Source organism: Eretmochelys imbricata, chromosome 3 (genome assembly GCF_965152235.1).
Source record: "Eretmochelys imbricata isolate rEreImb1 chromosome 3, rEreImb1.hap1, whole genome shotgun sequence".
Taxonomy (NCBI): Eukaryota; Metazoa; Chordata; order Testudines; family Cheloniidae; genus Eretmochelys; species Eretmochelys imbricata.
The window spans coordinates 199,196,593-199,213,459 of NC_135574.1; the positions used below are offsets into that span (position 1 = coordinate 199,196,593).

General features: G+C 38.7%; 1 protein-coding gene across 1 annotated transcript in view; it reads left to right on the top strand.

Moving 5' to 3' along the window:
• Positions 1 to 16,867, top strand: part of SEL1L2 (SEL1L2 adaptor subunit of SYVN1 ubiquitin ligase) — a 77,190-nt gene that overhangs the window by 31,686 nt on the left and 28,637 nt on the right. The window contains exons 4-8 of the mRNA XM_077812044.1: positions 581 to 686; positions 1,654 to 1,816; positions 15,003 to 15,056; positions 15,174 to 15,233; positions 15,332 to 15,413. Coding sequence (XP_077668170.1) covers positions 581 to 686; positions 1,654 to 1,816; positions 15,003 to 15,056; positions 15,174 to 15,233; positions 15,332 to 15,413 — 465 coding nt within the window. The remainder of the gene's footprint in view (positions 1 to 580; positions 687 to 1,653; positions 1,817 to 15,002; positions 15,057 to 15,173; positions 15,234 to 15,331; positions 15,414 to 16,867) is intronic.

A 16,867-nucleotide genomic window follows, 5' to 3' on the forward strand; every position in this document is an offset into this window, starting at 1 on the left:
ACCCCTTTGATGAACAGTAGCAGATGTCCAGGGCTTTTCAAGTCTGTTTTCCCATGCTTAAGAAATCAGTGATGTGGAGTCTGAGTATATTCTAAGAGTAACAAACAGAATGCAGGCAATCTCTTTTTTCATAAATTTTAGGCCAAAACCAATGCCCAACTCTCAGTGAGCAACACTGCCTTAAGGTTCAACTCTAATCAGAGACTAAGGCTGTCTGAGTGCTTTTACAGATCTGTCTCCAAGTATCACTGCACAGAGAACCTGGAATAATCTAAACTAAAAACACAGAAAATCTTCCAAGATTTTATCAGCATTCTCGATGCTGATATGACAGGGACATTTGACTAATGGTATTTCTTTTCTTCAGTATCAGTGATTGCAACTACCTGCACTCATGTACAAATGCATATTGAATCTCTAATCTAAACTGATCTAAAGGAGAACATTTTCAAATATAAACCTGTCATATGTAGTTGGGAATCACAGCAACTGTATCAGAAGAGTATTTGCTCTAGTTCAAAAAAAGTGGTTTATTTTTAAATTTTTGATCATTTTACTTTATGTTTGTGTACACCTATAGCAGAAGATCTGGCTAGGAGAAAGAAGAATGAGGAGCGAGGACATCAGCTTTATAAAATGAGCAACAAAATACTGAAACATTCCAAAAGCAAAAAAGAGAAAGAGGAGTAAGTCTGAACTCTAGCACTTGTGGGGCTAAATCAGTAATAAAGATACAATTGTGCTTTAAAGACAAACAAGAAGATGCACTGAGGAGTTTACAGTCTAGGTCTCCATCCCATAAACAGTTTCTTCCTACTGTATAGTTCCTTGTACAGAGCCTCATTGACATCAATAGAACCCTGTGAGAGGAAAAATATTTCTGGGCATAACTTTTGGCAGGATTGGGACCAACAATGACTTTGTGAAGTTCAGCGTTACTGAATATTTCTATTCTAGCTTAGTTACCTAGACTGGTTTCCATTTAATTGGAATTTTGCATTCTACATTGATAAAGCATAGTGCAAAGATATACAAATCAGCACACACAAAAATCAGTTTAATTCAAAACATGTCCAAAAGTTGTGGAAAAATTCTAGTGAACTGAAAAAAAAGTCAGTTTCCAGCTGAACAAATCCATCCAAAAAAGTTTTTTTTTGTGCGTGGTGGTGGCGGCAGTTAGGACATTCATGTGGGATGGGGGAGACCTGTATTAAATTTCCCTCTCCATCTGATATGGAGAAGTGAGTTGAACTTTGGTCTCTCCTATTTCTGGAAAGTATTCTAGCCACTGAGTCTCCTACATCGCAAGTGAGTTATATGGAAAGCGGCACCCTCATCACAATAGTTTCAGGTTGGCTAGCACTACATTTTTTGGCAAACAAACTATTAATCTGAAAAATTTGACCCAGCTCTACTACTCACATGAATTTGAAGTTACTGTTCAAGGAAGGGTGGCTGCGAAGAAAGAAATTAAAACTTCTCTGCTGCCAGAGAAGCATGTTTTAGTTAGCTTTCAGGAGGTGCATAATAGAAATTAGTACTTGAATTAGTACACTTTAGTTGCTAAATCTCCTCTTAGAGATACAAGTACTGTACTTGAGGGGAGAAATTAAGATCAAATGATTAAACCTGAATTTCATATTCTTGAATCAGAGCTTACCAACTCCTTACTGAAGCAGCAGATATGGGACATTTGAAAGCTATGGAGAAATTGGCTGCTGCTTTGCTGTTTGGTTATCATGGTCCTCAAAATATAACAGCAGCTGTGATATTATATGAGACTTTGGCTGAAAAAGGATCTCATAAAGGCCAAACTGTAAGTAGTTTTGGGGTTTTTTTTAAGTGTATAAAGCTTTAAATAGGACATCACCCAGCTGGAAAGCTTATTAATATTTGAAAAGCAGTAAGGTGTGGTCTACTTTGTTAACATATATGTTGGTATAATGTGGGGCCACACAACAGGTAAGTATTAATTAAATTTTTTTAATCGTTCTCTAGTTAAATCCATTTTCAAATAGTAGCACCAGATAGTTACAACTGAATTTTTAAAATCTACTTTACTTTTCATTATACAAGTTGATTGATTGTTTTTAGAACTTTGTTCTTGTTGCACAATTGAAATAGACTAATCAGTGTCACTTACTGGTATGTTTGTAGTCAGTTTAACTTTCTCAAGCACTAAGAATAAAATGCAATTTTGGCGGTCTAAACACTCCGGGAAATGTCTAACTAGAAACAACATACTGTTTTCCATTACTATTTCTGTAACTTTAAAATCTAACTTTTGAGTCTAGCACCACCTGACAGTAACTTGATTATTTTTTACTTTGGATATTTGTACACAGATGCTGAAAACTATGTTTAGTTGTTGCAGTTGTGGCTAGTGATATTGTCCAGAATTTTAACTTTCTGCTGGACAACAGTAGTTTTTATTAAAAATACAAAATATTTTAACGTTGCATGATGGGGAACTTTGAGTTGCTTAATCTTCACTGTTACACACCAGATGTCACTTGAAGGAATTTTGGAGGGGAGTAAAACCCCTTTACAACCACATGTCTTCTAGCTGCAAGGACTAATGAGACTCCTTTGAAACCTAATGGACCTTGCTCAGGTTCTCTACAGAATCATGCAAGATTCACATCACCTTAGGACTTACTTTACCACCTCCATAGCACACCCAATCCATGTTCACACAATGGCAGTAAATAACCAGGACCACTCGAATGGACCCAATTCTGCAAGAGAAACCCCATAATTTTATTCATAATATAATAGTGACTAAGTCATCCAACCTTGCTGGATGATTCACATGGCCTTGAATTGACTGTTTTGTTAAAATAGATATGTAAGCCGGCATGAGCAAAGGCAGTGTGGCACACTTTATTCAAATTTCAGGTTTAAAAGGTGCCCAGATCCCAAAGATAGATTTGTGTGGGTGTGTCCACCTACTGAGAGATATCTGGAATAAAATGAATTCGTAAACAAAAATTCTCAGACTATCCCATCACTCACTGTAATGTTTACATAGGTTTACTGTGATCTTGTTATGCTTGGGTATCACTGTTGCCAGATTTCTGTCTTGGCCACTAGCCTTGTCAAGGATATCTTGTGTTTGTTTCAAATCTCATGGCAACAATGGGACTAAGCAAGGTGGCTTCTTACTCAAACTAAACAGAGGACACACTCATATTTGGAATAGGTCTAGAAACAGTGTGTTAGCATAGGTTCTGGAACTAAGGGTGCTGCCACACCTGGCTTGAAGTGGTTTCCATTATATACAGGGTTTATAGTTTGGCTAAATGACTCGCAGCACTCCCACTATAAAAATTTGTTCCAGCACCCCTGTGTGTTAGTGTGACCAGGTGCCAGGGATGGACCACACTGAGAATTCCACACTCAGGGCAGACTGCAAGAAAAAGGCAGACAATCTTCAAAACTGGTGGTTTATTCTATAATTAAATTCACCAAGCCAGTAACAAAAGAGCTTCTGAAGTACCACACTGATTAACAAGAAGCCAAACACAAAGAATTCCCCTTTAGGAATTCCAGCCCTTGGTTCTCATCTCGACAAGTTGGTCTGATATAGTGAGAGGTTATTGAAAACCCTATTCACCATGTGTGAGATCCTACCAATCCCAAAAGATCAGAAACTTACCCTCAGGTCAATATATGTCTCAGATCTTACCCAAATATCACAATGTTAGCCAATTCTTCATAAACTAACTAAAGATTTATTAAGAAAAGAGAGTTATTGAATAGCTAAAAGATTATATACGTTACAAATGCTTACAAGGTCCTTACATCAGGTTTGTAGCTGTGATAGATGAGTCTGCTGGCTTGCCAAAGACTCTCTGTAATCATCCCAAAAGGTTAGAATCCAAATGTAGTTTAGATGTAAAGTCTGTTAGAGTCATTTACTTGCATTTTTCAGGGTATTCCAAGTAACTATTGGAAGATCTCTTTCCCACAACTTAAATTTTGCCCTGTTCAAAGTTCAGCAGACTAGAGATGCCGGATCAGGCCTGAGGTTTCTCTTTTATAGCTGAAGTGAGCTATTAAGTATTTTGAGCATAGCATGTGACTGAAGTTTCTTCTTTGTTGAGGACACACTGACCCATCACTTTAAAGTTAACGTTCAATTTCCGATGCATTCACAGATAATTTACAGGTTTCATCCATATTAGTCTGTATCAGCAGAAAGAATGAGGAGTACTTGTGGCACCTTAGAGACTAACAAATTTATATTGAGCATAAGCTTTTGTGGGCTAAAGCCCACTTCATCAGATGCATGCAGTGGAAAATACAGTAGGAAGATATATGTATATATACACAGAGAACATGAAAAAATGGGGGTTGCCATACCAACTCTTAACGAGACCAATTGATTAAGGTGGGCTATTATCAGCAGAAGAAAAAAAACTTTTGTAGTGATAATCAGGATGGCCCATTTCAAACAGTTGACAAGAAGGTGTGAGTAACAGTAGAGGGAAAATTAGCATGGGGAAATAGTTTTTAGTTAGTGTAATGATTCATCCACTCCCAGTCTTTATTCAAGCCTAATTTAATGGTGTCCAGTTTGCAGATTAATTCCAGTTAATTCTGCTGTTTCTTGTTGGAGTCTGTTTTTGAAGTTTTTTTTGTGGAATAATTGCGACTTTTAGGTCTGTAATTGAGTGACCAGAGAGATTGAAGTGTTCTCCTACCGTTTTTTGAATGTTGTGATTCCTGATGTCAGATTTGTGTCCATTTATTCTTTTGCATAGAGACTGTCTGGTTTGGCCAATGTACATGGCAGAGGGGCATTGCTGGCACATGACGGCATATATCACATTGGTAGATGTGCAGGTGAACGAGCCTCTGATAGTGTGGCTGATGTGATTAGGTCCTATGATGCTGTCCCTTGAATAGATATGCAGACAGAGTTGGCAACGGGCTTTGTTGCAAGGACAGGTTCCTGGGTTAGTGTTTTTCTTGTGTGGTGTGTGGTTGCTGGTGATTATTTGCTTCAGGTTGGGGGGCTGTCTGTAAGCAAGGCCTGGCCTGTCTCCCACGATCTGTGAGAGTGAGGGATCATCCTTCAGGATAGGTTGTAGAACTTTGATGATGCGCTGGAGAGGTTTTAGTTGGGGGCTGAAGGTGACAGCTAGTGGTGTTCTGTTACTTCCTTTGTTGGGCCTGTCCTGTAGTAGGTGACTACTGGGTACTCTTCTGGCTCTGCCAGTCTGTTTCTTCACTTCCGCAGGTGGGTATTGAAGGTATACATTGTCCCCAAATGTGAAATAGTTGTGGGTGAGGACAAAGTCACAAAGTTTAGCCACCAGGTTTGCCGTGACATTATTGGGGTTACTGTTCCTGATGGCTTGTAGTCTTTGTGTGGAATGTTGGTGTAGAGGGCTTCTACGTCCATAGTGGCCAGGAGGGTGTTTTCTGGAAGATCACCAATGGATTGTAGTTTCCTCAAGAAGTCAGTAGTGTCTCGAAGATAGCTAGGAGTGCTGGTTGCGTAGGGCCTGAGGAGGGAGTCTACATAGCCAGACAACCCTGCTGTCAGGATGCCAATGCCTGAGATGATGGGGCTTCCAGGATTTCCAGGTTTATGGATCTTGGGTAGCAGATAGAATACCCCTGGTCGGGGCTCTAGGGGTGTGTCTGTGCAGATTTGTTCTTGTGCTTTTTCAGGGAGTTTCTTGAGCAGATGGTGTAGTTTCTTTTGGTAACCCTCAGTGGGATCAGAGGGTAATGGCCTGTAGAATGTGGTGTTAGAGCTGCCTAGCAGCCTCTCGTTCGTATTCCGACCTATTCATGATAATGACTCCAACCCCTCTCAGTTACAGACCTAAAAGTCGCAATTATTCCACAAAAAAACTTCAAAAACAGACTCCAATGACAAACAGCAGAACTGGAATTAATCTGCAAACTGGACACCATTAAATTAGGCTTGAATAAAGACTGGGAGTGGATGAGTCATTGCACTAATTAAAAACTATTTCCCCATGCTAATTTTCCCCCTACTGTTACTCACACCTTCTTGTCAACTGTTTGAAATGGGCCATCCTGATTATCACTACAAAAGTTTTTTTCTTCTGCTGATAATAGCCCACCTTAATCGATTGGTCTCATTAAGAGTTGGTATGGCAACCCCCATTTTTTCATGTTCTCTGTGTGTGTATGTGTATATATATATATATATATATGTCTTCCTACTGTAATTTCCACTGCATGCATCTGATGAAGTGGGCTTTAGCCCATTAAAGCTTATGCTCAGATAAATTTGTTAGTCTCTAAGGTGCCACAAGTACTCCTCGTTCTTTCTACAGATAGTTTAGTAATACTCATTTGCATATGACAATTAGTCGGTCTTTCATTATAAGAGGGACAGATACGCTGAAGATAATATAATTAATATTATTAATTTCCTGCAGTGTCTCACATCTTTGATCTTAAGGTGAACTGAACACAGTCACCTGGATAATGTAAGGCAATTAAGTCATGAAAAGGATTTAACATCTAAAGCAGGGGTGGGCTATAATTTTCACACTGGGGCCACTCCATAAATTTTGATAAGTCGTCATGGGCCGCACATTTCTACTATATTAATGGAGGGGGTGCGGGTCTGGGAGGGAGTTTGGATGCAGCGGGGAACTCTGGGCCATGGGACTTTTAGTGGCCTGGACATTGTGAGGGGGAAGGCAAAGAGCCTGGCGGGCCGGACAGAAATGTTAGACGGGCCCGCAGGCTCTATTTTGCCCACCCCTGATCTAAAAGCTAATTTGGTTACACTAATAAACTTCTAACTGGACATAGGTAAACACAGACAAATACACTTAGCAACTATTCTTTGATTCTTATCTATACAAAGAGAATGAGTTGGGGATTGCTAGCCTAATTAACATTTCATTGATACCTATATATAAGTGGATTGCCTTGATTAAAATTGCAATGCCACTTGATAAATTGTTATGGGTCATATACCTGTTAGCTGGTTTGCCAGCCCCACAGTTAGAAATACACATCTGACAAGGTGAGATTAAGCCATCTTCTCACTTCTGCTGAGGTGGTGGACCTATTTCTGCATACATCTTTCCACAAAGGAGTTTTAAAATTGCAAAATTATCCTAGAGAAATGTATTGCTCAAATCCTGAGCAATAAGGCCCCTAGTTTAAAGGAGCCATCGTAACAGTCAGCTGTCTGTGGCCATTGACATAGTCACACTTGGATACCTCATTCCTCATTCATCCTGGACTGTCCTCACAGATCAGCTGACACAAGGAAGTGACAAAGCTGGCGCTCCAATGATTAAAAAAAAACTTGCTCAGAGTGATCAGGTTTTTTGAATTTCTGTGGTATGGCAATTGTTGAATGAAAGTGTTTACCGTTATGAAGTGTAAGTAGTCTGATTAATTACAACTGCTTCAGCATGGTAATAAAGTCAAATGTTTTGTTTGCTGTGAGTAACTCTTCACTTAATTCTCAGGTAAGATGAATGGTGGTAGAGCAGAGGACACGCTGCCCAGTCATGCTTAATCCAGAGGTGGTTAGTCCCTGGCCCAAGTAGTGACTGTTGTAAATTAATTGTTTTGCCAATCTTGTCTTGAACCTCCCATTTTAGGGAAGGTTATATAAAAGATCATAATAAATCAACTCCCACTACACATAATCTATCACTATTCTTGCTCCCTACCAGTCTGGGCATGTAAGTGAAACTATCGATATCAAAGTTTGTCCTTGTAAAAACAATTTTAATAATCCATGAGCAATTTTTGACGATTGTCAATGAAATATTGTTGATACACCCATAGGCTCTTGCAAAAGTGGACAGAGTAGCTCTTCTGTGGAGTCACTCCTTCAATTCAGAGAAATCCTATGGAGTATTATTGTGGAGCTGCTCATCCTCTGTGAAGGACCGTACCTTAATGTCCTTCAGGGTTCCATCTTGTCACCACTGCTGAACTATGTTTATATTCCATACAAATAAACTATGACAAATTTCATCCTAGAAATTGAAAGTTTCAGAAAGATACACTATCAGCAGTTGAAAACAAGGATGAGAATGGAAATTGTACCTACATATTTGTTGTTGCTCTCACTGCACTGATACCACATTCTTACTCTTTCATTTTCTGACACAAAGATGAATGAAAATAAACTGGCTGCTATGCAAGCCAAGAATGACACTGGCTGGCAAGAGGAATCAATAAGTATAATAGTCTTCGCATTGTATATTGATGGGGTATTCCCAACTTTCACCAGAATAATAGGCAGCCTCAAGGTCCTATTAAATCCAATGATACTCCTGAATTCCAAGATAGGCGCAATGATCTGTTATGCCTTTCACCATCTGTGGCACACTACAAAAGATCTCAGCTGCCTCTCACTGTACACAGTATCACAACAGTTAAGGTCATCTGAAAGTGCTTGCTGTCAGAACCTCAGTTTGAACACCCACAGTCAGCTCCTGTGCTGTTCCTCCCTGCAGGTGCAATACTGAAGGAAAAACCCAAAGTGAGCATGACTTTAAGCCATGTTTGCACCCTCTGAATTCAGGGCTTCTGTGGGAGACAAAATGCCCCTCCTTGCATAACCCAGGAAGCTTTGGGAGCAACTAAGAATTACAGCAGCCTCCCTACTACTGCAGTGGCTTGTGGTACAAGCCAAAATGGCTGTAGCAGCATGTGCTGTTCCCCCACCCTTTCCCATCTTGCTCAGTTCCCACCAGAGCTTCCTCTATCCTGGAATTTGCAGAGGAACTAGTGATATATAAGGGCAAGAGTGAGGAACAGAATCCTCCCTGCCCCTCCCCACAAAGGGCCAGCAGTAGTAGTGTTAGTTGAAAGCCTCCACCTTTGAATTTGGCTCCTCTTGGGAAAACCAGACTCTAGAGATCATCAGGATGAAATTCAAGATCCATTCATGTTAACATTTTATTGTCTTTTGTTTGTTGAATTTCCTTCATTAGTGCCTAATTTCCATGGTGACAGGCTCTACAAAAGAGAACCAAATATTCTGAAACACGTTAAATAATTTATAATTTCACCACAATATTCAATCTAAGTAAGTGCTGTTCTGCAGCCACTGGCTCACAATAGCATTAGTGCTTAAATCCAGTGGAATCCTGTAAATCCTATTAAAATAATTGATGGATCCATAAATGGTATCAGAGCAAAATATAGCTACAATTTAAAGTATGATGTTTTACTGTTTTGGACCAGTGCCATAGTCTAGCACTGTAAATGGCTAAGGTCCCATAGCTCTTCCATTTATTTATTTAAGGAGAGAATTAAGACATAGAACCGATTTTATAGATTAAGAGATTCCAAGGCCAGGGTATCTAATGGAAAACACCTGGGACAACCTTATAGTAATCAGATTACATTAATGGCTATAAACCAGTCCAAAAGAATCATCACCAGCACTGCACTGTGGAAGCACTAGGTGAAGGGAGATCTGTAAACTACCGCTAAGTCCTTCCTTATGTCATCCTGTGACTAATACATTAGATGGACATATTCTATTTGATCCTGTTTTAATCCACAATTGAACACACACAACACTTACACAAATGCATAACTATGAACATACTTAAGTACTTTACTGAATCAAGGCCTTAGAGCAAGTAACCTGCTATGTCTCACATTGGATATAAAAAAATCACAGCCACTCCTTCACAGTCCCTTCTCAGAGTTCATGCTGAACTAAATATCTCGTAGAAATCAGCTGGGCCAGTTACTCATGGTGAAGCTTCATCCAGCCATATCTCAGTTATCGATGCTATGCCAGAGTTCTCATCCCTGATTAAATCATGGCTGATGGTAAAATTTATTAGCCACTGACCATACATTAAACAGCATAATTCAACACCAAACTTGCTTGGAGGATATGGGGGAGTATCATGCTGAATAGTGAATTTCTTGGGTCCTCTGTTTCTGTCGAAGACAAGTTTTATAATAGTTAATTAGTGCCTGTTTATATGGAGATTATTCTAATGGCATCTTTGCAAATCAGATTTTAAAAGTTTTGGTGCGGGGACAGATCTGTCCGTGCAGGGAGAGCAGAGTATGAGTCACAATCCACCCTGTGGATCTGAGAAGAGCGTTTTATCTAAATTTAATAGGTAACCATTGAATGTTTGCAGTAAGCCTGCTAAAATATTTTAACTATATAGTGAAAAAATATGTATCATTTGCAGTAATTGATTTTAATATAAAACTACTTTACTCTCTCTCCCCCTCAACTCTCTCTTTCTCTCTCTCTCACACCTACTCATCCATCCATCCATCCACCCACCCACCCACCCACACGGGACATAGTTCTCAGCTGCCCTCCAGTTTTTACTTTTTTAGATATCCCATCTCTCCCAAAGTCATCATGTCTTAGAAGTACCCTTCTGGCTAGTGAAAGCTGAATCTGAAACATCCTGGAGACTGTCAAAGCCATTCTGGAAATGAGCTGTCAAGGTTCCTTCCCCACTCTGAACTCTAGGGTACAGATGTGGAGACCCGCATGAAAGACCCCCTAAGCTTATTTCTACCAGCTTAGGTTAAAACTTTCCCAAGGCACAAAGTCTTTGCCCTTGGATTAGGTAAAACGCTGCCACCACCAAGTGTTTTAGACAAAGAACAGGGAAAGTACAACTTGGAGTCCTGTTCCCCCAAAATATTCCCCCAAGCCCTACACCCCATTTCCTGGGGAAGGCTTGATAATAATATCCTCACCAATTGGTACAGGTGAACACAGACCCAAACCCTTGGATCTTAAGAACAATTTAAAATCAATCAGGTTCTTAAAAGAAGAATTTTATTGAAAGAAAAGGTAAAAGAATCACCTCTGTAAAATCACAATGGTAAATACTTTACAGGGTAATCAAATTCAAAACACAGAGAATCCCTCTAGGCAAAACCTTAAGTTACAACAAAGACACAAAAACAGGAATATACATTTCCTCCAGCACAGCAAATTTTACAAGCCATTAAACAAAGAAAACCTAATTCATTTTCTAGCTAGATTACTTACTAACTTTACAGGAGTTGGAGAACTTGCATCCTTGATCTGTTCCTGGCAAAGGTGTCACATAGAGAGACAAAAATGCTTTGTCCCCCCCCAACTCCAGATTTGAAAGTATCTTGTCCCCTCATTGGTCATTTTTGGTCAGGTGCCAGCGAGGTAACCTTAGCTTCTTAACCCTTTACAGGTGAAAGGGTTTTGCCTCTGGCCAGGAGGGATTTATAGCACTGTATACAGAAAGGTGGTTACCCTTCCTTTTATATTTATGACATGAGCATTCACTGTAGAGCAGAGATAATCAATAGGTGGACCGCACGCCAAATCTGGACCTCCAGATGCTTTTGAACAGACCCCCAAAAATTAGTATTTACTTATTATTAGTATCATTATTGTTGTTATTTTTTATTATTTTCTCTGAAATCTGGACCTTGATTATACCTTGACCAAGAACTTTGGACTTTGACAAAAAATAATTGACTGCCCCTGCTCATAGAGTGAAGCAAGGCACTCCCTTTCTCTGGGCACTAATCATACTGCCTCTCATTGTTCCAGCCTGAGGTGACTTGGTCACAGTAACAATTTGAAATTTCCTAAATTAGCCATGTGACTTGTCATTAATCACTAATGTAAACATGTAACACTTTTAAAAATTCTTTTTTGAGTTAGAATGTCAGGAAGCAAAAATAATTTAAAGAACCCAATTACATATTTTCCTAGTTCAAATGCACAAGATAATTTTATTCTCAAAATGTACAGAAATGAAATTGATCTTGGGCTGAAAGCATGTATGCCATGTTTTAGTCCCCATCACAAAAATTTTACAGCCAAGGGACTGAGACACAATTGGAGGTTAAAGTGGAAACCATGACATTGCATGAAGTATAATAATCACAATCACATTTTAAATATAAGAGGGTGTTAGAATTGAAATATTTAATGTATAAACATGAATTACTGCAGGTAGAGTTAAGTCATTTGAAAATAGAACTAGCATTTCTCCAAAGGTATATGTCTGCTGCAGAGTACACTATGTAATCCCAGGTTGTCTTGTGTGCTCATGACCTTGGGAGTTGATTAACTAGGGTAAATCGTAAAACTCAAGATTCCTTTTAAAAAATAAGTCCGTGCATGTGCTTCAAGGTGTGTATACACATAGCTTATCTGCCAGTTTCTTTTCTCCCATAGGGTGAATGTACATTCTGACTCTACACTGTTTGCATCATCTCTCGCATTTAAAGCTTTATAAGGGGACTGTTTGTCTCTATGTCTGAAATTGTTTATTCATAATGTTCCCATTTTTATTTTAATGTAAACTTTGCCGTTTTGGTGCGGGGAAAAATTTGACTGTGCCAGGTTACAACACCTCTCACTCAAATTTGGCCCGGCCTCCTCTCCATCTGTTGTGACACTGTGAATGAGTGAGGTTGTGACCTGGTGCACAGGATCACAATGCCACTCAAGTTTGCAGCAACTATAAAAAGTTGTGGTTTGTGTTAAAAGATGCAGTTTCCACAACAAAATCAGAGCACATGAGTTTCTTCCAGCCTTACCCATGAAACATCTGTTTCATTGGATACTCATTGCTGGATCTATGACTCTTTAAAGGACTGATCCAAAGCTCAGTTCAGTCAATGGGATCATTTGAACTGGTCTAGAATTAGTGGCAGCCATTTTCAGGGAGTATTTAAATGCAACTCTTCATGGGAACTGAAGTTATTCAGAATGGGAGAACAGAGGTGTCAGTCTGTCATTTGGCCCGATAGTGTGGCTCACTTGTGAGATCATATTAAATGAAAACATTTGGTCTTTCACTATGTGAACTTTTTTACTGAGTCAGACATTGCACATTTCAGTATCCACCTGTGTCTGGGCCATTTGTACAAAAATATCCAAAAATATTCCCAGTTCACTGTCTTATTTTCAGAGAAGCATCTTTCTCATCAGAATGAAATATGAAGATTTACTAAGCTCATTCAATTTTGGCTTTGTTGGGTATTGAATTTTGGACCTGAGATATCAAGGTGATAGGAGCCTTGCATGGATGGATAGATTTAATAAATCTGACTTAAGCTAATAACACTATTTAACAAAAAGATATTCCCACTTCTTCCATCCTGGGGAAAGTGTGATCATTGAAGGCTCATTTTTTGGATCTATGATGCATCAGGATCCCAAAGGCTTTTATTATCCCTAGACATTTTTCATTGAAAGGACTTCTAAACATGGAGCACTGTGTGAAGGTAAAAGACTTCAAGTTTTCTTCACATAGGGTCCCAATCCAATGACCATTACTGTCAGTCGAAAGACTCCCATTGACTTTGGTCCTTAGGTAACATGGTTTCTTAGTCATATTAGGGTCTTGAGACTTTCCCTTCATAAACAGACATAGACTTGCATCATCCTCACTTCCCAGTCCTACTGTAGTTTGGTCCTTTATGCAGAGGGACAGTGTTCACATAACACCAGGAAACCAAGTTACTGACATGACAGACTACAAGTACCCCAAATCCATGTGTATGGTAATCATTTGTGCTGTCCATGTTCCAGGAAAATGGGCATAGATTTTCCCTCGTGGACTTTTTCTCCTTTTATTGCATGGCTTTAAAAACACCATTTGTCACAGCCAAACCCATTGTTCCCCACTGTTGAAAAGTTATTTAACATAATGGCTTTCCTGTTAGCCCTCAATAGCAGGAATTCTCAACCTTTTTTCCTTCTGAGGAAAATGTACAAATGACCCCCAACATGCTATAAAAACTCCATGGCCCACCTATGTCACAATAGCAGGCTTTCTGCATATAAAAGCCAGGGCCAGCGTTAGGGGGTAGCAAGCAGGGCAATTGCGTGGGGCCTCATGCCACAGGAACTGCCGCAAAGCTACATTGCTCAGGCTTCAGCCTCGGATGGCGGGGCACAGGCTTGGGCTTCAACCCTATGTGGCAGGGCTTCAGCTTTCTGCCCTGGGCCCTGCTGGCCCTGCTTGGCAGCCCCCCTGAAACCTGCTTGTGGCCTCCCAGGAGGCCTTGGACTCCTGGTTGAGAACCACTGCTCTATAGGCTCAGGACCTGGATATTTTGAAGCCTAGGGAGAAACCCATCTCCTTAGTGAAGCTAGTGAAATTAAAAGTTATTGTATCCACTAGACCACGTAAATTACCCTATAATGCTGTGTCTTCTGAATCCTCTGCCCAGATAGACCACTCCAGTCTCTCACAGAAACCTGTTTTTTAACTAATCTATTAAAGTTTCAAAGGAATAAGAGGCATTTCCTATCATGTTACAGTAGATGAATTGGTGTACAAAGTAGAGTTAGTCATGACATGATTTCTTTGCCCCACTGCAAAAAATTAAGTTTTTCCCTCCAGTTTTGTTCATTTTTTATGGAAATTTTTGGATTTTCGTTAGAAAACTGAAAGTTTTATTTTTTCAACAAAATCCAAATATTGAACATTTCAAAAATGAAATTTTTCACATAGAATTTGTTTAGTCAAAACCAATTTTTTTGTCTAAAAATTTTCAACCAGTGCTAGTCAGAATTGATTTGAGCCGGTGCTACTTACTACACCATAAACCCTGAAACAAGGTTTCGGTGCTTCAGTTTAGCTCATGGCTCCTAACAAACTAAATGATACAACCTTGTTGGAGGAAACTGTCTCTGTTAGTTCAACTAGACAAGTTTCAAAATAATAACCAATATAGTTTTCTTTAGTTTTTAACAGTTATCTAAGATTAATCTTATCTTGAGTCATGCTTCACACAAACCTAACCTGCTCACCTGACTGGTAACAAAAAAGGGGAAATATCATAGCAAGTAACTAAATGAGTACTTCATAACCCCAGTTAGAAGAGTTTTAACTCTTAAAAGCCCCTCACAAATCAGAAAAGAAATTACATACGATAAAATAAAACAGGCAGGATCTGTTTCAACTTGTATAAACAAAATGAATGACCACACATAAATAAATGTACTGACATGTGCTTTTATTTTGGAGCTGCAGGCTTTAGGATTTATGTTTTCATATGGCATAGGAATGGAGTATAATCAAGCCAAGGTAAGAAAAATAAAAAGTGATATGCTAGTCTTTTAAAAATTAAAGAAAGGACTTACCAAAAATACTACTGGTTTTGTTTCTTCATACCTTGTATAATTTTTTGTTTCTATGTTTTAGGCACTTGTTTATTACACATTTGGAAGTCTTGGAGGAAATTTGATATCCCAGATGATTTTGGTTTGTAAATTATATATTTGGCAGCTCTATTTCTTGTTCTCTGTATAATAATCCAAAGGTTAAAGAATAAGAAAAATATCTGTTATTTATTATATTAGGGATACCGTTACTGGGTCGGAATCAATGTTCCAAGAAATTGTGAAGCAGCACTAACTAATTACAGGAAAGTGGCATATTTCAGTAAGCAATCCACATGTTATTACTATTGTCATACCTCATTTTAGAACAAATGAAAAATAATATGTGAAATGAAGAAAATTATTTCTCATTCATAACTGGTAATATATATATATATATATATATATATATATATATATATATATTGCACCAGATTCTGCTCTCAGGTGCATAGATGCAGCTTTCATTAAGATCTACAGGAGCTGTGCACATATATCTAATGGTAGAGTTTAAGCTATGTAGTATTGCAATCTCATGAGTTCCATTAATATTCTGTATTTTCAGATAGTCATTACAATAAGATTTTGGAAACGTGGTAGGGACATCATAGTTAAAGTTCTAAGACAATTTCCATTAGAAGCCTGATTTTGGCATCCCCATCTTCACAAGAGGAAGTGAATCTAAACACACCCTGGACATCATTGGCTATGCCACTTTCCAGCCAGTGCCACCAGTTTAAGGGGCTGAGCACAATCTCTGATGGCATGAGGGAGGCTGCATCTACCTTGCATCTACCTTGCATCTACCTGCAAAGTTATACCTCAGACAAATTTCTACTGGGTACCCCTGCCCTAATCATGGAAACTAATCTGACACTGGAACTTTAGAAGCTCCACAACTATGGTAGCCTCAAACATGGTTCTCCCAAACCACATTCAAGCTTATAAACCCAAAGAGAACCACATTTAAGGCTCCATAGAAGTTTTAAACCAAGCCAACATAGCCATAGCTCATGATACCTATATTTCTTCACTGAAGTTAGAGGCAAAACCTGTTCAGCCATTTGAGTTATAAGCTTGCCCAAACACATTCCTCTTTATATGTGAACATGTCCCACATCAACTGGATGTAGGTTTTATCATAAACTTTAAAGCCATATATTGTTATTTATATAACAGAGATGACTGAGTTTCTTGTGGGAACTGGTGAGGCTCTCCAGTGTACTGGTGGAGGGAGGGCAGAGATAACGGGCAAAGTTAACACTGATGTTAAAATGTTCACTGCATGTTTATTGAACTCCCAGCATTTCACTGATGTTTATTAAATTATAATGCTGTTAATTTTTTAAAAGTCACATTCTCAACTTTAACTTTAATTTGACTGGGTAAAGATATTCTTTCTCTTTGAATTATAAAGTGACCTTCACATAATATTTTATAAGAAAAATGGAAAACCAACATTACATATATACCAAATTAAAGTATCTTTTATTATTAATTTCCATGCTATCTTTCCCATTGATCAATTTTACTCTTAATGCAACATATATAAAATGTCATTTATTGCTATGCTCTTACCAAGAATTATTGACTTTAATATACAAGTTATGAAAGTAATTCTTATATCTTACTTCTAGTTCCTCAAATACATACACATCATCTTTATGGAAGTTGCATAAATGCAGCAATAACCAGTACATTGCTGGCAGGAATGAATGTGATTTTGATAAACATGGT